A 24622-nucleotide genomic window follows, 5' to 3' on the forward strand; every position below is an offset into this window, starting at 1 on the left:
AGCATCTTTGGGAAGGCTGTGAAGGTCTCCAAGGACAATGCAAGGTGCACCTCACGTCAGAGTGTAAAAATCAATTGTGTATATCCTGTCATGCTCAGCGACTGCTGAATCACTGTTATCAGAAGCACTCGGTTGGAAAGGACTCTGATCGAAAATTAGGAAATGAAAAAGAATTGTGCCAAGGTGGTACCAAAATTGCTTACTCCCGAGCAACAGTTTTGATGAAAACAATTCTGCATTGATTGGAAAATTTCAAATGAAAGAGATGAATCATTGCAGAGTCATCACTGGTGATGAATCTTTGATTTACAAGTACAATATTGAGCTGAAGTCGCAGAGCAAGGAGTAAATAAAAGGAATGTGTGAATGTAAAAAAAAAAAAAGTGTGTTAGAGCAAAACAAATCAGTCTTGTTGATCAAGTTTTTTTTTTACTGCTGTGGAATTGTGCATTGTGAATTTAGAACTGAAGGTCAAACTTTCAATGCAGCTTTCTATGTGGGTGTTTTGAAGCGTCCCAACATGTGCTTCCCATGTCACTAAATTTGTTGAAAGGGGGGCACTGGATTCTGTGCCACCACCCTGCATTGATATACAGTGCACAAGTTTTTGGCACCTAATTCAGTCATTGCGCTTAAACACCCTCCCTACTTGCTGGTTTTAGCACCTTGTGGCTTTTTTTGTTTCCTAAATGCAAACTGATGCTGCAGAGGTGGCATCTCTGGGGTGTCACGACAAGTGAAAAACATTGCTACTAAAATGCTTCAGAGACACCATCTGTCCAGGGGGTTTCCAGAAATTGAAGAGGTTGAAGCAATGTATTGTCTAATGGGAAGTATTTTGAAGGTGACCACATTGATGTGTCCGAGCATTTGTCAATTCACCTTTCTCTTTCAATGTTCTGCATAAACATGTGGAACAGACCTCATATATATATAAATGTGGCGCTATGTAGTTGCCTTGAAGCTGAAGTGCCATTTTGCATTTTTTTACGAGATAGTCTTACTATATAGATATGTATAAGTTTCTTCTGCTGTCAGCCATAACATGAAGCGGGTGCATTTATTTATATTCCACTGAATTGGCTATAACCTTTCCTTTTTTGCCCTTCACAAGATACCTTTCTGAAAAATTTTTGATTGAAAATAGCACTGAATGTTTTATATGCATGTTATGAGTGGTCACTAGAGAGTTTTAGAATAGGGGCCCCAAACGTTTTGGGGCCCCAAAGAAATAGCGTCGAAGCCACTGCGCATGCGCGAGACGCAAACTGCGTTTGGGTTTTGCGTTGGGAACGCTATTTCACCGATTTAGTGGGAGCTCAAATAGCGTTCCCAAAAGCTTTGCGTCAACAAACATGGCGGCACCCATCGAAGCGACGGCTCTAACCTAGCACCAAACTGGGTTCGATTCGCGGTAACGCGTGAAGTTCGCAAGCTAGGAAAAGTGACTGCAGTTATCGCTTTCTCTCAACTAGCGTGTGTTATGAAGATTGATTCATTAGACGCCGCTGATTCCGAATTCGTGTGTGGATTTTATGGCTCGTAGGCCTAACATGGCTAAGCTTGGCTGGTGAAGGCACGTAAAGTTGGTTTTGTTGCTCAAAACTAAGCACAACTAATTGTTTGCTGCTTGAAGAATAACCTCTAAATTGTAATTATACGTGAATACACGCAAGTAAAAATTACTATTCATATCATCAAATGGTATATTTTATGTAATTATTTTTAATCGTTTTTCTTAGACGCCGTAGTGGCGCTGTCAGCGCAAGACGCTATCCGCAAACGCAAAGCCCTATTCTAAAGCTCTTCAATCCTGCGTGCCCCAACGCCAACACCCGTAAAGCTCTTTGGGGCCGCAAAATATTGGGGCCCCTATTCTAAAACTCTCTACTGTTTTTGCAACTGCAATTTATTATTATTGCCTTAAGTGTACAATAGTCTGTAAATACCTGTCACACATGTGCCATGAAAGTATCTTCAGTTAGTTGCATCTTGTTGTGCAAGCACTTATGTCCTTGTTGACTAAATTGCATTCTTCTAACATTGCTGTAATCAATCCTTGGTTTCAGGAAATCCGTCAGAAGTTAGGGCAAAAGTTGCAACTGCCCGATTTGCTCATCAAACCAGTCCAGCGCATCATGAAGTATCAACTCCTTCTGAAGGTAGGCAGGCACAAGTAAATGGCAGGTCTTTCCATAAAACATCATTTGCTGTGAAAAGCAGAATTGTATCTCAGTTGGCGCAGTGGATACCCTTGCCCATATTTCTTTTTCTTTCCAGGACATACTGAAGTACACTGAAAGGGCACAGTTACATAAGGAAGCCGAGGACCTCCGGAAAGCCGTGCACATTATGCATGTAGTTCCAAAGGCAGCCAATGACATGATGAATGTGGGAAGGCTACAAGGTTTTGACGTAGGTGCTCTTTCTCATTTACCCTTCTGCATTCTGGTTGCCAAGCTTGTAAATCCGCCCTTTTAACTCCTAGAAATTTTTTTTTCTCCTAGGGCAAGATCACTGCCCAGGGTAAGCTGCTCCTGCAGGGGCTTCTTTTAGTGAGTGAACCGTCAACGGGTGCCAAGTTTCGGGAGCGTCAGGTGTTCCTCTTCGAGCAGATCATCATTTTAAGTGAAGCAGTTGGCGCAAAGACACCTTTTTCGAATCAGGCATACATCTACAAAAATCATTTGCAGGTTGGTATAAAAAAGCAGGCTCTTGCATCAGGTTCACTTGGTGCATGATTGCTGGTTTTTACTATGTAAGATCTGCTACTGCCCATATAAACTAGTGAACACAAGAAAGTGTGATGCTGTGGTTTTGCATCCTTTACTTCTTGCACTGAATACAGACAGATTTTGAAAGGCAGTTAAGGGCCCCAGGTAGTGAGGAAGTGGTTGCATCTGCCTGCAATGCAGAAGGTCCTGCGTGTATGTCTGAGAGCCCCTAAACCACCACCCCAAGGTCGCAAACTTTTCGACCGATGGCGATGTGTACAAGTCTACAACAAACCTGCAGCTGCAAGAATGTTTGAAAATGATGGCATAAAAGCACAGTTACAGGCGTTTGATGATCATGAATGCAGCAGCCACTAGTTTCTCCCTCTCCTTTGCATCTCTTCTCACCATGTACTGCTCTAAATGGCACATGGACACGTCATTACCAACGTCGCGTTCGCCTTCTTTTTTTTTTTCCCCCCCGAAACTCTGTCCGCATTCAGTTACCACAGCTCCACATTTTTCAGCTACCCACTGTCACTGCTGTGCTGGCCCATCCCCAGTGCTCTTTGAAGCAGTACCACAATGGACCCTGTGTTGCAAATGATATACAATTACTGACCTCTTTGCTTACGTGCAATATGTTATTAGAGGCCCCACAATCCACCGCATAAATAGAAAATATTTTGCACGAATCTGTGTTATACTATATTTTGGCTGCTTTGGAAATCCTCATTGCTAAGTTTACAGAGCTATGATATGTTTCTTGGTATTCTCAGTACTGAGTTGGAGTTGTGAATTTGGGGCTTTGGGTTTTATTATTTGTCTCTTTACATTAATCTTTTGGCCAGTTTTTTAAAAATTATGGTTCTAAATGAAAAGAGTACTTGGAATTAAAATCTTTCTTTTAAACGCAATAAACTTCATTCAGATGGGTTCACCATTAGCAAGTTCGAGCATTTTTAGCTACATCTTGGGGGATACAAGGTCACAGGCTCATCCACAGATTCTTGCAAAGATGTGGCAATGTTGCTGTATAAGGAAAAGAAAATTGAGTAGCCTTACAATGAAATAAGGAAGAAAAATTTATTTCTCTCCTTCAAACGTGAGTGCCACGTATCTGCATAAGCATTCCTTCAGTTTTATTTTCGGCAGCTTTAACAGTAGAAATTAGTAGATAAATTTGGTCACTATAAATTGGTTGAAATGTTTCGGGGTACCAGTAAATTGCTCTGTTTAATGTTGGTTTCCTTGTTTAATTTACAACTGTAGCTCGCCTTGCATGGTAATTGCTCTGTGGTTTCTGCAAAAAAAAAAAAAGCAAGACATTAACATCAAGCTTGTTTGCTTGCTTGTTGGCAATCAGGTAAACAAAATGTCGCTCAGTGAACATACAGAAGATGGCGACCCACTCAAGTTTACGCTGTGCTCCAAGGACCCGCATCAGGAAGGCGTCTATTTTGTGATCCAGACACCTTCTATGGAAGCTCGCAACAAATGGGTCTCAAATATTCGGGCTATACTGGAAACCCAGCTGGACTTTCTTCGAGGTATGATTTTCACATGCTTATTTGTTCCATGCTTGAAAAATTCTTTGTTCAGTTGTCAGGATCAAGTTAGCTGGAAAAGTCCGGATCTGAGAATGATTGAAAACTTGTCCAGAGAGCTCTTCTCTTGTTTCTAAGTTTTAACATGTACATGGAAAAGAAGGATAATTTTCAGTGTTGCCTATCCAGGAACAAAGGCTTCTCGTGCAGTTACAATGGTATGCATGCTGTGAAAATGCTCTAGTAAGACATGATTGGCAATGAAAAATCCATCTAGAGAACGTAATCATGAATGCACCAGCGTGGCCTGGAAACATGCCTGAAGAGAACAGGGCATGAGCTTGGATGATTACTCAACAATATTGATTTTAAGTTCACAAGTAAGCGACATACTATGGTGAAAATTTGTCACATTGTAGGGCCGGTGTCACATGGTCACGCGTAATTCTAGATGCCTTAGCCTTTTAATATGCCGAGGACTAAACTGTTTTGTCCACCCATTGTTTTCCTTAAAATAAATGCCTAAGAGCGGGAAAACCGCATCAATGTAATTTAGAGGCTCCAAGCTGTTCTTCCTTCATTCGTTTGCTAGTCTGCCAACAAATAAAAAGTTTTACTCAATGAGTTGTGCTATTTGTGCTTATCAGGAATGAGAGTTTTAAAACATCGCCATGCGACATCATTTCTTTCCCTTTTTATTCTGTCTGTCTTCTGCTGATTTATTGGCCTCTGATCAGGATTTCACAGTTCACAAAAATGACTCAAGCAATTTGGAAGGCTGAGACTCGGATAGCCCTAGCACTTCAACTGTTAGCAAAAGTATGGTGTTGAGTGACAAAGGTGGATGCAGCAAATATTAAGTTTATGCTTTCTCACTTGCACTTTTATGGCAGACCTGGAATAACCATTTAATCTATTGGCCAAGCTCTTCTTAAGTCTACAGTTAGCAGGCTATGTATGTCTTGCAGGTATATTTAGTTTTTAGTTGACTCTATCTCACCATTGTCAAACATTGCCGCATATCTATTAGGTAATATTGCATACTACTCTATACCATTATTTACCACAAAGGGTCCTACACCACTGTATTTAAAAGCCACTAACATATAGAGTAAAAAGTTCTCAATTCAAAAAATACTAAATATTTTTCAACAGCATTTCGAGCTTGGATCACTGCAGAGTTAGAAGTACTTTCAGGAGTATTGCATGACCTAAGAAAGAAACATAAGCATTTGTACTTGCATTTAACTCTGTATTTTACATAATTGATTTGCAGGCTTCAGAGTGTCATTTCTTATAAGTGGGTTCATTTTGCATTGGATGGACTGCTTTGATAGCATTGTGCTGTATTGTTTTGTAATGAGCAGTTGAGAGCCATTTATGCATCTGAGCCCTAAGATTACATTGGTGGTAGACAAAGGCATTTATAATACCATTGAGCCAGTTTCAGTGATAGAGCTTGAGTTTATAATAAGCTCATTGGAAAGAGTTATGCTATGTTCAGTGAATATTTTTGCGACAGTGAGTTTTTTTATTATTGGCTTGATTCCCATTCTTTCATTCTCTTTATTTTATTCTCTTGTAGCCATACAATCTCCTATAGCTTATCAGAAGGAGCTCACGAAGGATATGTAAGTATCAAAGTGTTTGGTTGTCTTTGGCTACATGATCCTTTGCACTCATGTTATAAGTATTAGCGTCGGTCTGAGTGACCACCTGTTTCATAGGCAGGCATCTCACTGTGTGAAAACATCCCACAGTGTCACTGTCCCAGTGACATCGGTTAATGAACTTGACTGGGGATAATGCAAATAAGCCAATTAAATGAACATGTCAATTTTTTAATTGTAATTCGTGCTGTTGGCTAAAGCGATTCTTGTATTGCTAATGCTAACCTTGTATTTTATTAGTCTTACAATATCCAGCAGCCATTTAAACAAGTCTTAACACCTAATCAAACATAAAACTGATGTACTAACAGTGCAAGTGGTATCAGGACATGGCAGACGTTGTCAGCTTTCTACATTGAAAGTGGTGGTAACTTGAGTGGCTTTTTCATTTCTATTGCTCTTTCACCAAATGTCGTTACCAGTGGTGGTAATAATACTAGTAGTAAATAATTTGTTAAAGGGGGCCATGTAAGCCTATTGAGCATAGCTGAATAAACCCACCACCTAGTTTATCAGCAATGCCATTTTTAAGTAAAAGCCCTTTGCTTGTACAGCTTCTTCCAAAAGCATCACTGGTCATTTCAGGGTGGCTTACTGACTATATAGGCTAGATTTCTTCAGTAGCTGCGACCAATCAGTGCAAATTGAAGAGCCAGCAAAGTGGCGGAGAAAGAAAGAACTAAAAGTCATAGAGAAAATTAATTGAGCAAGCACAGTGGCTCACATTCCAAAAACTCGCCAATCCAGTTTAAAACATGCAAGACAGGACCAGAAGGGGGAAAGCCACTGCATTGGATGAAACAAACTTCTGTCTTGTTAACTGTTGCAGGACCCCTTTATAGTTTAGAAAGAACCAATTTTTCTTGGCCCTGGTGCACTAAAAATTTCACTAGAAGTCAAGTGCACACAAGCCTTTGTTGTCCGTCTGCTATTTAGACAGGTAATCAACTTCAGTATTGAGGCAACTCGTACCTTTTAAAGTAGCCAGGTTATGGAGTTCTCTTCATGAGAACCAGCAGCCAATCCTAATGATGTGCTTACGTATTTATGAGATATTGCAGGCTATTATTATTATTGTATGAAGGTGGAGGATCAATATTCTGTCACCTTCTGTGCTAAAGTACACAACAGTTAAGCCATTAAGAATAAATGGTGCATTTCTTTATTGATTGTCATTCATCACTTCAAATCACCATTTTTGTCGGTCAAGCTCCACATTCAGTAAAAACTTGACTTGTGTATTTAATGTAAGTCTTCTTATATTGATACACTTGTGTGCTTATTGTCAGTGAGAAAAAAAAAATAGTGATGTATTCTGCATTCGCCTTTGAAGGTCTGTGCTATGCTTATTGCATTGCCTGTGCAAGCTTGAGTGAATATCCTTTTTTGTGCATCAATTTGCTGAACTCTAAGTTTATTTTGTGTAGCACTGAAATAGCATTGTGCTGCTTACCCGAGGCAAGATATACTGGCTGGCTTACCCATAGTCTTTGTGGAACTATAAAGTGGTTTTAAGTTTTGTTGTTGTAAGCATTTTGTTTGGCATTTTGTCGCGGAGAGCAAAGGCCCACTGCAGTCCTTCCCCCACTATGCCTGGCTTTCATCCCAAATGAGGATGCCTTGTGTGAGGTTATCTCTGTGCTCAAGGAACTTGCATGCCATCTGTATTGTTGAAGGTTCCTCTGCTTCCCTGGCATTCCTTATGGAAATGTGTAACCCTGGCTTTGTTTGCCCCCTCCCCCAGGCTACCTTCCCCAAGCAAAACATTCAAAACTTGATCTCCTTCCAAAAATCCTGTATAGCCAACCCCATGGTTCTATTTTGTAAGTAAGGTTGTTGTCTCTGCCCGACATTCTTTCTGTGAGCTTCATAGTAAAGCCTTGTTCATCTGGCACCTTTACCACCTTCTCAGCCTGAACAGCACTGCAAAAAAAGTTTACAATCTGTTGGGCATTCATATTCTCTTGTTTAATGAGCCATTAAGAATTCTGTGCTGTTATAAAAAGGTGGCATTACACACCAATCTTTCAAGAAGCTGTGGTTGGGCGTAATGTAAGTCGACAAGGACAATCTTCCTCTTGATATTGCATATGAAGGGAAGCTGCTAAATGTTGGCATGGTTCTTTCATACACCACCTACTACATCCCATATCTTGGACTTTTCACTGTACGTAACAGATGAAGTGACTAAACCTTGCAAACGCTCACTTACAGCACACTTGGTGCCACTCCGTTGGAACAGTACAATCGGGGTTTATCACAGTAATTATATTGTGCATTCTTCCTTTGGATTATGAGCACTAAAGCTTTCATGAAGAATGACAATAATAAAAAAATATTTCAAGCTCACATTAGACAGTGGCCCTGTAATTATGGTTACCATGACCATATTCTTCTCAGGATCAGCTCACATTTAGTGAGTTTACCTTCTGGATTAGGAGGTGTTTGTAGATCCTTGTTACAGTAGGAGGCTTCTTGTTATACTTGTACTGGTGCTTAGGAACAAACTATGCTGTCTTCAGTGGGCAAGTAATGGGCCATCATTTAGTAAGGTGTGTGTATAATTAGCCAAAACAAAGCCATCAGCAGTTTAAGAAGTTGACATTGCTCCTTGTTCCCAGTGTGCATGCTGTTAAAATTGCATGCGTAGATAGTAGTTGTATGTCTGATAAACAAGGCTTGACTTGGCTCTTTCTTTGCTAGCACATTGCTTTGTACCCAACTTGTGTGGCGCGTAAATTTTTTTTTTCCTTTGCATTGATTGGCGCTGCAAATGGTGCCCAGCTTACAATCGTAGCTATAATATTTTTTGTCTGCTTTATCTTTTATGTCTCTTTGTGCCTCTTTGCTTTTGTGCTTACTTGTAAGAGCCATGCATTTTTGCAATGCACTTCTGAGATCGAGGCATGCATGCTTTAACTCGAGGTGGCTCATTCTAATATTAGAAGTAGCAGTTTGCTGCATGATATTTCACTGCTTACCAAGTTCATAGGGTAAACATTGCTAATCACATTATTTTTAATTCAAATTGAGAAGATGAATATTATATCAAGTGTAAACGTTCTGATCACATCTGACGCATGTATATCATCTACAGTTATGGTTGGTGTTTATTGATTGCAATGTGCACATCTCACACACCCTAGTCTGGGCTGTGTGAAAGGCACAAGAAATAATGTAACATATACAAGATCTGTGAACAAAATTTCGTTGTGTCTGTAACGTTAGCTTAGAACGTATTAGCATTCAAGCAGTAGGAGAATATCTGTTGGGTGCCCTGTGCAAGCTTGTGCAATATGGGTGGAAGTATAGTGTGTGCGCCTCTTGCAGCTCGGCCCCTGAACTGAGCTCACTGTGGAACCCATCACTGCGCAAGACATTGTCACATCCAGCAGCAGCGCACAAGTGTACCCGGGGCAGTGTGTCAGTGGTGGACAGTGGCACGTCAAAGTCCATGCGCCAGCGTGACAAGAAGCTGGTGCGGCCCGCTGAGGCAGAGGATCGCAAAGTACCGCAACACAGCCCAGGCAAAGGGAAGCGCACCTTCCTCGAAGGCTTTCGCAACACGCTGCGGCCTAAGGCAGCTGCCAAGCCCGAGGCTGCCCTTTGCTTCAGCCACAGCTTAGACTCGGCCAGTCGGACAGCAGCAACACTCGAGCCCACGGCCGATGGCCGTCGCTGGTCCGAGACGGTAAGGGCTCCTCTCGAGGCCCCGTTGGCCGCTAGTGCGGCTCAGGACTGATGTGCCATGCTTGTAGATATGTACAGAGAGCTGCAAGGTGATAACTGTGTTCGAAAAGTGTGCCCAACTTACCATGCATGGTTGTTTGTGTCACCAATGCTCTGTGCAGGGGCACCCATGCAGGATGCTGTATGTGTGCGGCTACTCACAGCATTGCTAACCCGAGTCTGAATGTTGTACATAGGTGTAAATGACAGTCAATGTATCATGGGCACGAGACGTTTGGCAGGCTGTAGTTAGGCCTAGCTGTTGTTCGACTCACATCGGTGTTGTCCAACGCAAGTGCTGCCTTGTGACAGGGTGTGCTCACCTGGGTTGGTCGACTGCAGGTCCCTCCAAGAACAAGGAAAAATGCTCAGCTTCCCTGAAATGCTCCATGCTAGTTGGGAGTTCGTTCGTTCTGGCTGTTGTGCTCTGCATTGTCGCACCAGTTGTTTCCTCTCTTGCTCTCCTGATCAAGTCTCCAGGACCTGTGCTTGAATGATGAGTTGTAAACTAGCAATTCAGCCAAATTGATATGGTGGAAGATGAGACTACATGAAAACACAGTACCTTGACAAGCAGCGCTGTGGCCAGTGTTTCCCGGCCAGCCGTGATCCTTTCCTCTCCAGTCTTTCGAAAATGGTTTTGAGCAGGTGGCTTGGCTGCAGCACTTCTGTGACTGGGCAAAGCAAGGGAGATGCATAATATTTTACACCGGCAGGAGAATGGCTTGTTTGTATAGTGTGAAATACGAGCTGTACATTATGTGAGTCTACTTCAAAGACCCGTGCAGAATGGAAGAAGCAAGGGATGTATAAAGTACTAGTCAGTATTTATGGCTAAATGATTTTATAATAAACTTGTTCACTTGCATGTTGTTTGTGTGTCATAATCATCGAGTACCAAGTGACCCTTCTGTACTAACCATGCAAGCACATTTCCTGGAGGACGGGCATGTACCAAAAGCAGGTAAGTAGCAGCCTTGCATGCAGCTTTGTCACCCTTACTGTGAACCAAAAATAGCAACAACCAGAAGCAAGTTTTTGTCTGTGTGTGTGTGCTTCCTGATGCTTCTAACTCGCATCCAATGCATTGAAATTTCTATGCTCAGAGGCATTTGGTGGAAAGACCTTACATCTGTACATGAAGCATCCATCTGTGATGACTGTTGCACTCTTAATTCATTTGGTCTTTTCTGCATTCTGCAAGGTAGAATTTAACGCTAGCTTGGTTTCATCTTGCTGTTCCATTTACATTGCCAGTTGAAACTCATTACAGAAAGCAAATGTAAAAAAAACAGTATTATTTTTCAATAAATCAAGGCATTTGTTGAGCTGAGTTGCTAAGTGCAGGTGATCCAAATGAAAACATAAAATATTGCTTTTGTAATTTAAATATGCTCACAATGATAAATTGTCATTTTCTACGTAGACACGATTAAGTTCAATATAACTGTTGCAGCAATTTGAACACTGGGATTCCGGTAGACAACCTTTTCTCCTTAAATGTATCTATCCCTGCTCCGTAAGCTCCACCTCCTGCAGATACTTGAATGACGTGCCTTTCTCAGTAGTAGTGATGCCATTGCAATTTTTCTGTTACATTTGTTGTGTTAGGCACCAGTTGACACATCTTGCTACAGTGGATGGATGAAAGTTCCCTATCGTAGATGGATGGAGGGATATTAGGAGCATCCCATTTGAAATTGGGTGGTGGCCGACAAGCCACCAAGCTCATCTCTTAACCTTTGTTCTGTGTTTAATATCTTTCCTTAAGATCCATGGATCATGTAAACCTTGAACCTTAAGGAAATTTATTGTCCTAAATGGTAGTCTTGTCTTTTGATTCTGTTTATTCCCTGTCTTAACCCCACAAGTACTCCAGCAGTCTTTAAGTATTCTCCACTCTCAATTAAGTTTTTTTTTGTTTCTCAATTAGCTATCTCTTGGTGATCCTAGCATCTATAGCGATTTGTTAAGGCTCACTCACACTAGGCTGACCCGACATCGATTTCGGTGTGCAAACTTTCAGCGCCAGCGTTTTTTACCTTCGTGTCGGTGCCTCTGTCGCACTGTACCGATGCCAAGCTCTCCACCAACCGTCGGCGGATTGTCGGTGTCGGTACAGCGCGACAGAGGCGCTGACATGAAGGAAAAAATCCTGTCAACAGTCGGCAAACCGAAATCTGTGTAGAGTCGGCCTAGTGTGAGTGAGCCTTTAGACCACACGTTTTTCCAGCTTTTGAAAATTGTTCTGAAAAGGAAAGTTAGCATGCACTTGAAAATGGCAAGAAACTACAAAAAAAATTCCTTCCCAGAACAACTTTTTCAATAAAACTTTTGTTTGGGCCAGTTGGTTCATAGCTGAAAACCTTGACGAGCAGTCGAAAAAACACGGACAAACACGACACAAGTACACAGATACATTGCACCCATCCTTTGTACTTATCTTCCTTGTCAGTGTTTTTTTCGCTGCTCGTCAAGGTTTCCAGCAAATTTTCTAACTGTAAAGCATTCTTTCTTAGGAAACGTGTTTCGTTTGCAATGTACTACTATTTTCAGGTTGTTTTCCCTTTCATGAAAATTTCTCTGCGTTGGCAGATTCATATTGAACTCATTTGCTTATCAAAATTGGCTGTTGCTTCTAATTGCTAGCAAATTTTCAAGGTTATGTTTGAGTAACTCTTGTATGTTGCAGCATCAGGGGTACTTGCATGTTTAATTTTACCCATGGTTAAAGAGCTTTCGCACAGGTGTCGGTAATTTGCTGCGCAGCAAGCTAGCCCGTATTTCATGTTTCTCCTTCTCCACTCCAGAACTCGCCGTGAAGGGAGTGACTGTCATTTTCTCAAAGCTTTTATAGTTACATGTAGAGAATTGCCCAAGGGTAAAGCTTCACGCACGCAGCTCTTGATAGCTCCTGGTACAAAACATTTGTGCGAACAGCTTTCCACTTGGCTCCTACCAAGCCTTTGAAGCTACTGACATGAGCACAGAAAAGCTGTACGAGAAGTGTGGGTACATAGCACCTTGGCATTTTTGTGCTGGATAGCAGAATGAAGGATAGCAGAGGTGCTTGCTTGGTCTCTGAATATTAATGGCGCTCATCACTGGTGTTCTAGTCACCCTTTTGCCTCAAACTGACCAGAAAGAACAGGAACATGCATCCTGGCATTTGTGCAAATTTCTGCTGCACTTGTGTTTGTACTCTGACAGGACTGATGCACCCCGAGTTGCAATAGCCGTAACGTAACGTTAAGGTTGTCACACACTTCGAAAATTGCATTGCGAGCATAGCAACTCTCGGCAAGTGCTACTTTGCTCTCAAGATGCTAGTGCTGGATATAGTAGCTGAGCTACAGTGGCTCAGAGGCTGAGGTGTTCGGTTGCTGAGCACATTGCTGTAGCCCCATGGACTGCGAGCAATGCAGTAGTGGGGAGCTACGGACGTTGGCCTCAGGGAGGTGCTGGAACATGTCGCAGGGATATTTACCCATGTGAACTACCACTGATCTATGTACCCTATATGCAATCGTGGCCCAATGCTTTACATGAGTTTGAGGCCACTGGCCCGCGGTTCTTTAACATGCTTACAATATCTTTAGACAGGTGTTTATGCTTTCCGCCACCATGGGACGCGGCTTCGCAGCTGGGATTAGATCCCATGATTTCGTGCTCGGCAACGGAATGTCATAGCCTCTGAACCATCGCAGTAGGTGGGATGAATTAACGTTCTGACTGGGCATGTTGTAAAAAGAAAATAATTAAACAGTAAAGAGAACAGCTATTAGCTAGCTACTGTTACCGTTAAAAGCAGCTTGGTAAGCCATAAAAGAGGAAACAACGAAAGACTGTGGCGACACCACCTTGAACTTGCCGCACCATCTCGCCATGGCGTCGTGGATTTTGACTGCTTAGTTTGTCATGTGGACTATGTTGTAACCGAACAGAGCCTAAAACTAAACTTGACAAGTTCCTAGAACTTGTACTGAGCGGCTAAAAAACAAAAAAAAAATACTTTGAAATCCTTGAGGTCGCACCAACGCACTGGCCGTGTGGTTTCGGCGTGAAATTCCAAAAATAGAACTTTGAGCAACATTCTCTCTTTTTAACAGTGAGCCTATTGCCGCGCAATTAAGGAAAAACAGTTTTCGAAGGCTATTTACCCAGGTTCGATTTTTGTTTTGTTGTGGTATGCTTTTTTTTCTTCTTTACTTTCAACATAAGGGTCCTGAAAATTTGGTTGCGCGTGTTCGAAAAAAGATCTTGTGCTCACCGCTGCACTGTTCTTGCTCAAATTTTGCAGAACGATCGCATTTTGACGTCGACTTCGTTTAGTATTACACTTGGCGCGATTAGTTGCCTGTTTTTTTAAGGCAAGAATGAGAAACTGTTTTCGTCTATGGGAAAATGGCGTCTGAAAAGCTGGCCCTGGCACAGACTTGTATCGTCATCTGCAGAAAGCAGCGTTTCAGGGAGGGCAGCCGCGTGTTGCCCGCTCCTGAAACAGGCGGCTGCCCTCCCTGAAACGCTGCTTTCTGCAGATGACAGGTGGCGACACAAGTTTATGCTTGCGCCGTCGCGGCAGCAGCTCACATCCCCATAAGCGCAGGCAAATTTGCACTTTTTTCTTAGAAACCAGGCAATTAACTGTGCCAAGTGTTACAGCAAACGAAGTCGACGCCAAAATGCGATCGTTCTGCAAATTTGAGCAAGAACAGTGCAGCGGTAAACAAAACTTTTTTTTTTTTGAACACTCGCAGCCAAATATTCAGGACCCTGTAGTGTACGCTGCTAAAATAAATGCGTCACGGGAAGCTGGTGCAAGTCTTTCATTGCGGCTTCGCCATGTCTTTCAGTCTTGCTTCCGTTCGAGTACACCGTACAGTGCGCTTTCTATCTCACTAGTTCTTGCAGCCAAAGCTCTGATTAGCTGAAGCCTGTTTACCAATCCATGGAGTACCCTTTGGTAGCCACACGCGCGCACACGGCAACCGGCCGTAGCTATCTAAATCTGAAGATGTTAGCAGTAATTGGGGCTTTGCAACACCTTGGTTCGGCATTAGGACGCCATTTGTTCTTCCCTTCTGGACTGCGTGGTGTGGCGCGCCATAGTGTTTGCTGCATGTAATGGTACGATGTAGTGATATAGCTATTATATACGAAAGTTAAGATCGAGATCGGATAGGCAAAAGTCTAGATGACGAAGTATAACCTGAATAAATCAAGCAGGCTAGATGACTATCTCCTCCCCATTTCAAACCGGATGCGAAAAACATGCTGACAGCGGTCGTTTTCTCCGGTGCGGCACAGCAGTAATGAAAGGCGCACAGCAGACGTTAGACAGAGGCCTTTGTGATTGTTTTAAATGTCAATGGCTTTCTAAAGAACGTCATAGAGATCGATTTTTGCGTTAACCTATTGCATCGCGATGCTCTGCCAAGGGCTGCATATGATCCTGAAGGGAGTTGCATTGTGCCAGGGTAAAGCGGGGTTAACCCGAGCGCTGTGCAGAGTTTCAGCCCATTATATCTCTTCTCGTAGAGATGGCTTTCAATTGATTGAAACACTCCGGTGCTATATACGAGCAGTGCACTGTGTAATTTGTCAATCCGCGCTACTTAGATGCGTTCTAAATTTCCAATCATGTATTGCAGCATACGGCATGCGCACTAACTACGCCGTGAGGTATCATTAGATACATTTACAGCATGCAGGCACCCAGTGTTATGATGGTGCAAGGGGCTGAATGCCGGTCTCAGAATCGAAAGCGTTCGTTCTATGCATACCCCTAAATTCGTGTTTGCGTGAAGTGAATGGAAGCGCAGAAGCAGGTTTCTCCTCACGAGTCCTCACGTTGTGGAGAAAGCAGCTTGGATGAGCGCTATGCGTTTCGCTGCACCGTTGACCAAGGGCAAACTGGTAAGGTGCTTGTAATTTATTCGCACGAGGGGCGTGTCTGCGCTCGGTGGTGTATCGGTAGGCAAATCAGAGAGGTAAGAACTCTTGCGCCTTACCGCCTGCGACCGAGAACAGGAAAAATGAACAAATGAATATACAATGATGAGAGAGCGTGTAAGGGGTGAGAGGAAAGTACAGTGGAAATGGCAATGGTTAGAGAATGAGAGGGGGAAAAGAAAAAGCGACTCCGCGACGGAGGGAGTTGGGTCGTGATGTTCAATTCTCTCGCGACCAAAAAGGCGGAGAGGTTGGCTGGAAGAGCTCGTCTCTGTAACCTGCCTACCTAGCTTAATCTTTAGTGTTAAATTTTCGAAGTGCCGATTTTTTCACAAAGTCCAGTGTGCTTGCGAAGGGCAAGCTATAGCTCGGGCCATACTCCTATGCTGCCTATTCAGATAAATACAAAACGAAAAAAAAATTTTCTCATACTTTTTCCTGAGATAACCCTTGGACCGATTTTAATGAAATTCGTTGCGTTAGAGAAAGAAATATACATTTTACTGACTGTTGGAAGCGAAATCTTAGTTTGAAAAATAAGATATAGCAGTACGAAGTTTACAAATCCGCAACTCTGCATCAAGGACAGATATCGCAGTTATGTAAAGAGCATCGTTTAGAACATCCAAAGCGAAGAAATTTTATATATTATTTTATCTAACGAATTTTTTACTACGTTTACAAGGGTTTTGCAAAAGTCGTACTCGTAATAGTGTATTTAGGAGCCATGTATGGTACATCAATTTTGTCCACTTAAGATGTATTATTCGGTGTAATTTACAGAATTGCGGTATCATATTTCATTGCCGAGTTAGAGTTGTAAACTTGATAGTATTGTTTTCTGAAAATTTTCGATTTATAACAATGTTTATAAAAAATCAACGTCTAAATCAATTTTGCTGCCAGCAGTGGCTAATTTCAGCCTTTTAAAGGAAAACAAACCTCATCAAATTCGGTGCTGTGGTTAGCAAGATAACACAGTTTCGTCCGAAAGGCGAAGCATCGATTGCGATAGCAAATTAGTGGACAGCTATACGAAGTAAGGATAGTAGTTTATCGGCCGTATAAACTTGTAAACATAGGCATACTAGCTAAATTAACACGCATAGTGTTGCGCGCGCAATCAAACATGAGCACATGACACTCGATGACCGCAGAAACTCGATGACAAACGCTGGAGTGAGAAAGCATGGCAGCAGCAGCGAGCGAATTGACCTCGCATCAAAGCGAAGTAAGCAGCGAAAACAGCGCACGGCAGGCTCTGTCCCCGTCGCAGATGGCTTTCAAGATACAGCGGTCCGGGCGCGTATTTCCAATTGCTAGTAGGCACAGCGGGGCGTGGCACTTGCGGAGACGCTCCCGCTCTTACTCGCGCGCATGCGCGAGTAAGAGCGGGTGCGAGATAGGAAATGTGGGGACTTTTGCTCCTTGAATATACGACTCTTCCTAGGCACCACGGAGGAGTTTCTTGACGAGCATTGTATGCGCTTGTCCCTAGGCGTGCCGGCATAAGTAGCGGGGTGCGGTAGTGCAGAACTTAGCATCGCAAGTTGGCCGCTAGACGCAACTATATTTATTCAATCATGTTTTTACTAATGAAAACAACGTGTCATTATTTCGCATTATTGGCGGCGCCTCCAAGACACCAAAGCGGCAACGGGGACATCAAAGCTAGAACCCGGACTGGTCCGTGGGTTGGGGCTCGCAGAGGCCTGCGCGTGCCAGGGGAGTATAAGATCGGCTGTCCGCTATCGCGGACAGCTAATTTTTTATGCGAACCCCCGCGGGCACGCTTCGGCCTCTGCGGCCCCAACCCGTGGGCCGCCCTGCTTCCAGCTTTGATCCCCCCCCCCCCCCCCCACTGCTTGGGGCCCCGGAGATCCTGCGCCGCCTGCTTTAATATAACCTCAGGTGCTCTCCTGAAGCCTCCGTTTACCGTTTACATGTTCCCTCCTGGAGCAGTGCTTGTAAAAAATCTAATCTATCGTCGCGACGAAAAAAGCGACCCGCGACTCATACAATACCAGTCAGAACATTGCCCCTTCAGACACAGCGATCACCAAGCGGCGTCCGCGCCCACTGCCTCACCGCGCGGGCAGCCAGCGGCGGAGCGTAAACTCGACCGCACTCCGCAATGCTGGCATGTCTAGGGGACAAACGAATACAGCGTGCGCTAAGAAACCTCCTCCGTAGTGCCTAGGCTGAGTCATATATCCAAGGAGCAAAAGCCCCCAGATTTTCTCTCTCGCGCCTGCGCAGAAACTTCGAGCGCCGTCAAAAGCGCCACGCCCCGCTATACCTACTAGCAATTGTAAAAATGCGGCCCGGGCGAACGCTCGCAGCCGCCCGGGCCGTCCGGAGTAGAACGGCCCCTCCCTACTCTCCCTCCGGAGGAGCCTTGCGTGCGACGGAAGACTGCGCGCTTCCTGCCCGCTTTGCTCCCTTCCGTGGGCGAGATTGAGCTGCGATCGCCTAAAGCCCCTTAAACTTCGTAAAGTAGTGCTACGCTTTGAAGAATGCCGCTTCCTCCTCGCGCGCTCTGCCTGAGGCCGCCGCCGCGTCGCTATTGGCCTAATAGCATCACGTGGGCCCTCGCGCCTTGCTTCAGCTCTTCAACTCCATTTTTGCGCGAGAAGCGTCTACTGGGTGGCGAGGAGCGCATGTTGGCGCCGTTGCTACGCTCGAGCAGTGTAGGTGGCGCCATGGTCGAGGAGGGTGCGTGAAAGAGAGGAGAAACAAGGAGGAGTGAAGGCGGAGGAGGAGAGTGTCGCTACTTCACGAAGTTTAAGGGGTTTTACAATCGCCGCCTCACCCTCGCACGCTTTTCGCAACGTCGCATCAAATAACGTTTGATGCGACGTTGCGATGCCGACGGTTACGCCGACGGCAGAAATGTGCCTGGAGTGTTCATATACTTGCTATTGCAATAAAACGATTTCTCCGTTAACATGTAGTTTTCGAAGTTCATATAACCGGGGATATATATATATATGAGCGCCCAAGCTAAAACTTCCTTTTAGCTCCATTCCCGGGTTGTATGAACTTTGAAAACGTCAAAGTAGAACATATATGTGCCACTTTTTGGCGTTTTGATTAACAAAATAGGCATGATTAATTTGAAACAAAAGGAAAATAATTTGTCCGATTCGGTATTCATAACTCGTCTTCAGAAACTCGGCGTTTCTTTTTTTCATGTGCATCAGTCATGAATCATTGAGCATATTGAGAACTATCCAAATGAATTCTTCCCGTGGAGATAGCTGTCCTGGTTTCATGTTTTCGGAGTTCCAAAGGAAGCATGCGAAATCTGAAAACGTGCCATGTAACTAGGGGCTTACGCTTTACAGAGTGTCCCACGTAACTTTAGCCAAACATTAAACTATGCAAATGCCACGTAGCTGGACAGAACCAAAGAACCAATTGGTAATGTTGTTTGCCGTCGCTTGGAGAGAGAGAGAGAAAGAAAGAAACCTTTATTGTTCTGAACAGTGTCCCGAGCAAAGCCCAGTATCATCCTGAACCCTCTGGCTTGGACTGCCCTGTTGGCCCTGGCGACGAGTTGTCGTTGGCCTTCCAGGTCCCCGAGGACGAGCTTGACCTCCCCCGTTTTGAATAGGTGGTCTTCGTTCGCTTGTTGTGCTTGTTTCGCATCCGTTTCCGGTTGCATTTCACTGCCTTCCTGCCACGGGCATTCCAGAAGCAAGTGTGCCAGGGCGTCGGGTACGTTGCAGATTGGGCAGAGGTAGCCGTGGAGCGTCGGGTAGAGGCGACGCATTGTCGTTCCGTGAGCGTACGTGTTACTTAGCAGGCGTCTGAGGATCATGCGTTCTTCCCTGTCGAGTTTTGGGTGCCGTGGAGTGTACACCCGGCGCTCGAGCTTGTGGTGTTGTAATATGGCTAAATAGTTGGTGGGTACGACTTCCGCCTCTTCTGCCGCGGGTCGGAGAGCGCGTGGGACGAGGGGAGCCCGGCTGACGTGCTCGCGGGCTGCGGCGTGGGCCGCTTCGTTCCCCTCTAGACCCTCGGGTCCGGGTAGCATTTTTACAAGTCCGGGTGCCCACGTCACGTGGGTACCCGAACATGCAGGCGTACGGGAGCGGAGTGGTTCGCCGTTTTAGCATCTTGAGTGCATCGGCCTAGATGCGGCTCTTCGAGAAGTTTCTACACGCGGCGTGAGAGTCGGTGAATGTATACCCGCTGCGTCTGTGCATGTGGTGGTGGCGAGAGCGATTGCCGCTTCTTCAGCCGTTTCCAGGCTGCATGCCTTGATGGTTGCCGACGCTAACTCGCAGCCTCGGGAGTCTACGACGTTGAGAACGTACGCGTTTCGATGCGGATACTTGGCCGCGGGACGAAGTATCTCGCTTGCAGATACTCAGATGATTTTTTTCATCCCGCCTAATTAGATAATTAAACAATTAAACTTCTCAAATATAATTAGATAACATACGTAAAATGCCTCTAGCGACAGGTCGCGCGGCAATTTTGCGTGTATTCGCGGGCTTCTGTCATGCTCGGAAAAACACTTTTATGTATAGCACGTACTGAACAATAGAAATCTGTATCGGGAATTTTTCATGTTGCTCTACAATTTTCTCATTGGCACTTTTCGTCTTATTATAATACTTGAGAAGATGATTAATTGAGACTAATGATGTAATTAGGCGGAATGCAGAAAATTATCTGCAGACGACGACAAACAACATTAACTTGGTTCTGTCCAGATACGTGGCATTTGCATATTTTAAATTTTGGTGCATGATAGTTGGGGCACCTTGTATGCTAAACGCAAAAAAAGAGAAAATAAAGCTAGCGGGACAGATTCCTGTGCTCTATTTGCCGCTATACGTACTACATGGTTTCATTTACTCCGTCGCTTCAGCAAGCGAATTAACTACACCTATCGCAGTCTAGCATGTTGCCCATCTCTTCCTAGCCTTTTCTTTCTTCATAAAAACCTCCATCTCGATATTGCTCAGTTACCTATGCCTGTAGCGACTACGGTGCTATCAACCTCGTCCCTTATTTTTTTCTACCAATACTCTAAACGTCGCTTGCTTATCTCGTCTGCTGACCATGATTAGTGCTTCCACCCTCTCAATCTCTGCGCTTACTGAAGGTCGACGTTTCTTTCGGGTGTTGCTGAGTGGATATCTTGAGATTCCATTACTGTGTGCCGACTCGTCTCCGGACTTTGGCTCCAGCAGACAGGTCCCGTTGCGAATATTTGTTCCGGCATGATTTTGTCCTCGGCCAGCCAGCTTGGGCCTCAACTAGCCAGGCACTCCCCCCTTTTGTGTTACTGTACAGATTTTCCTTCCTGGTTTCTTTCTTGCAGTATTTGTAAATAACCATGGTCTTTTTTGTTTCCATCGTGTGCATCCAACTTGCCTTCTCTCTCACTTTCTTTTTGATGACTCCGGGTTGTCTGTTTACACTTTCAATTACCCTGTACTCGGTTGCCAACTTTCTTGACCTCTTCGTTCATTCCGTGTCTACGCTTTTGAGGCACAGATATTTGTGCACTTTAGCCAGCCATTTCTTTTCATACGTGTTTCAAAGAATCTCTTCAAAACTAATTTTGCTCTGCGCTTAATTCTCTGGCTTCAAAAGAGGGCCAACCCTTGTCGCCCTGTACTGCTTCATTTGTGGGCCCCCACTGCCAATCGGCACGCTGACCTTTGGCTAACTCCCAACCACGATCGAAGACCTCCAATTTTTAGCACAGAATGGCACTTACAGTAAACGTTAGTGCTGGCACTGTTACTCCTTTCCAAATTTCTCGCAAGACCTGATATTTATTGTAGCCCCGAAGTGCTCTGTGTTGCATTATTGCTGCATTCCGCTTTTCTTTCATATTTAGATTATCTTGGTGGACGCTTGAGTAGGTATTTCCTTCGTTTATGCATACGCCCAGGTATTTATATTGCTTTACAATGGGTATCGGAGTTGCTATTAATTTGATGCCGCGTCTAACACCCCCCGAGGAGCGCTAGCCAGCGCTACTCGCAGCCATGGTGGCGAATGTGGGGCCCTGGGATTCGTCCTCCCAGGATTAATCTTGCTGCTAAATGCGCCGGTCCTCGCCATGTCAATGAAGTTAAACGGCATTGGGCCCAGTGTGCCCTTGGGTAGGAGACTACCTGGGAGGACCGGGTGCTGATGTTTTTTTTTTTTGTTGTTTTCTGTCGCGCCTTAGCATAGGTGCGCACCACTGCACCTAAGGTAGATCCACTGTATTGCAGCGGCTTGAACCAGCGATTCCGTGCACTGCGTCAAGGCGCGGATATAGTCCAGCATTTCCAGCTTGCCAGGAAGCGGCCGGCGAAGTCGAATACGTTATATGCCGGCGACGCCACAGGATCGCCGAAAATTTGGCCCCCGTATTGTTCGGCGCGGTGAGCGTGACCCCCAGCACCGCGGCGCTCAACTGTTGCGGCAATGCATGCTCTCAAGTGGGCGATGACCGGGCGGTTTTGCGCTTGGCGGAACCGCAAACTCGGCGCAATCTCTTCGGTGCCGCCGAACTGGCCAGCGTGCTGCCGGCCAGCCGAGATAGCGCGCGATGCACTCTGGCCTAGCGGCTCCGGCGTGAGATAGGACGTGCTCTATTCCTGTGCTGGCCGCGCCGAAGCGCGCAGAATGAAGCCAGGCACGCTGGCCACGCGGCGACACTAGACTGTAGACCGTCCACTTTGCGCAGGCGTTGCGTCGGACTTTATCCGCGCCTTCAATCCGAGATGCGCTGACTCACTCCGCGGACCCGTTGTGCGGCCCCGTCCTCCTTATCATATTGCGATACACATGGCGCGCCGGGGCGTACTCTTAAAGGGACACTAAAGAGGAAAACAATCAGTTTAGACCGACAAAGCATTCTTTGAAAATTCTGGGTTGTTAATTTGGAAATAATAGGTTGCTTATTCGAGGAGAAAATGACGATAAAAGAAAAAAAAATGAAGATTTCGCGCCGGAAGCACAGTGCCGATACGTCAATGTGAAGTCACGGATTTCAAAGTAGTTTTAGGTATTCGGGGCGCGCTGGCCCTGTAACTGTTCCCGAAACTTGGCATATTCAGTGTTTGCCTCCGTTGGAGCACAATTTAGCCGATCTTTGGCGATAAACAATTAACTAAGCCCTACGTCATGGCGTATGGTGCGGGAAGTGGGCGTCGGCAGCCGCCTTTCCTTGTTGAGGCTTTTATGGCTTGTACCAAGCGTCTTCGCGCGGTAAGAGTGGTGCTTTTGATACTGTAGAAGGGTAATTCACTGTTACAGAAGGTTTTTTTTCTCTTTAGTGTCCCTTTAGCGTGTTATGACACGCTTTTCCAAGGACGAAGCAACGTGCTCACATAGGGTGCTCACAAACACGGTACGAGAGCCACGTGGTTAGGAGCTTCGGCCTTTTCCTCCTTCCCGTCGCCCACAAATGGCAGTCTACTATCTGCTAACCCCTACAGTTTTGATAGACTGCCGATTGAATGCGTGAAATTTACATATTAAGCATGGTGCTGGATACTACAGTGAAAGCAAGTGAACGTTGTAGGTTGACGCTTTGGGGCATTTTCCAGTGAGCCATAGAACGCAAACGAATGCCTACTTATTGTGCAGTTAGTCATATTGCATTTCTTCCTAAAAGAGAAGAAAAAAAATGCCCAGTTCAAGGCGCATGAACTAGCTATTTATTTGCTGCAAGCATATTACGAGAGAGGAAAGATTTTCTCGCCGTTGCTGACTGAACGCGGCACGTCAAACACGGTATATATAGTGCGTTCAGCTGTGTGGCCGTCTGTATACATTGCACTCAGTAGGGAAATGGATACATTTAGGGTAAGCTGGGTATTCAATTTTACCCAAGCTTACGAGTAAGCTTTAGCTGGGGGCCAACTGGATCTGACGCCACTTATTCAAATACGTATAAACCGCAGAAATGCCCTTATGAGACAACCCCTCGACTGATTTGAATGAAATTGGTTGTATTTGAAGAAAGTTAAATTCTAGCGGCTGTAGTAAACAGAAATTTTATTTAAGGTGTGATATCGTTCACAAGAATTTTCGAAAATCGGCAAGTTCGAAAAACAAAAGACAGAAGCACGAAGTTAACAAATCCGTAACTCTTCACCAAAAGCAGATGTCGCACTTATGTAAACTGCGTCCGTTAGAGCATTTAAAACGGACGAATTTGATAGTGTATTAATTTATAGCTTACGTGAATTTGTTACAACGCTTACGAGGGTTTTGCCAAAGTCCCACTCACAAATTAATGGTATATTTCAGACCGATGTATAAAATACCACTTTTCTCCGCTTTATAGGTATTTTAAGTGTTTTTTTTAGCATAGTTGTGAGATTGTTTTTCATTACTTAGTTAGAGATGTGCAAACTTCATAGTTTCAATTCTTGATATTCTGTCATTTCCAACAATATATATTAAAAAATCGACGGCTTAAATAAAACATGCTTCTTATAGTCACTATATTTTATCTTTTTCTTTTAAATTCAAGAAAGCTCATCAATTTAGGTGCCGTAGGTTGCCGAGAAAAACGATTTCCCCGTTCCCATATATTTAGGTAGGAGCCGCCGAGCTAAAGCTTCCGCTGTATGTCCGCGGTAAGTTCCTTGCCACCGCTGGAAAGAAATGGCAAAAAAACTAGTCGCGTGCACATATGTGCACACTGCTTGAAGGGGCTAACCACACGGATGTCTCCATGTGCCTTGCGCTCTTACGGTCACGTGGTTGCAATTTCCAGATCCTCCTCCCTTCTCCCTCCTTCTTTAGGGCACTGAATTCGTCCACCATCTACTGAAGCAATGGTGGTCACCATTTTAGAAACTTCGCTAAATGTAACAAAGAAAAAACGGTTTACTTGAAATTTATTACAATAACGTGGTACATTTTTAACAGTCACAGAATAAGTAGCACTATAGCGTGTCCCAAAGTTAAAGAACTGTCGGGGGGGCACCCGAAGAAGTACGGTTTGTCGAAATATTCTTCGGTAAACGATGCCGTGCGT

The 24622-nt window shown here is 44.5% G+C and overlaps 1 protein-coding gene across 3 annotated transcripts in view; it reads left to right on the forward strand.

Annotated features, from left to right (window-relative positions):
• trio (trio Rho guanine nucleotide exchange factor) overlaps positions 1 to 10528 on the forward strand; it is a 254652-nt gene extending 244124 nt beyond the window's left edge. For 2 of the 3 annotated variants that reach the window (XM_065431400.1, XM_065431401.1), the window contains exons 45-50: positions 2070 to 2162; positions 2281 to 2415; positions 2508 to 2693; positions 4081 to 4264; positions 5847 to 5892; positions 9262 to 10528. In XM_065431400.1, coding sequence (XP_065287472.1) covers positions 2070 to 2162; positions 2281 to 2415; positions 2508 to 2693; positions 4081 to 4264; positions 5847 to 5892; positions 9262 to 9673 — 1056 coding nt within the window. In that variant the 3' untranslated portion in view covers positions 9674 to 10528. Of the gene's footprint in view, positions 1 to 2069; positions 2163 to 2280; positions 2416 to 2507; positions 2694 to 4080; positions 4265 to 5846; positions 5893 to 7675; positions 7755 to 9261 lie in introns of all 3 variants that reach the window. The other variant, XM_065431403.1, reaches the window with a different exon arrangement.
• The last annotated feature ends 14094 nt before the right edge of the window (positions 10529 to 24622 follow it).

The sequence above is a fragment of the Dermacentor albipictus genome, chromosome 1 (genome assembly GCF_038994185.2).
Source record: "Dermacentor albipictus isolate Rhodes 1998 colony chromosome 1, USDA_Dalb.pri_finalv2, whole genome shotgun sequence".
NCBI lineage: Eukaryota > Metazoa > Arthropoda > Arachnida > Ixodida > Ixodidae > Dermacentor > Dermacentor albipictus.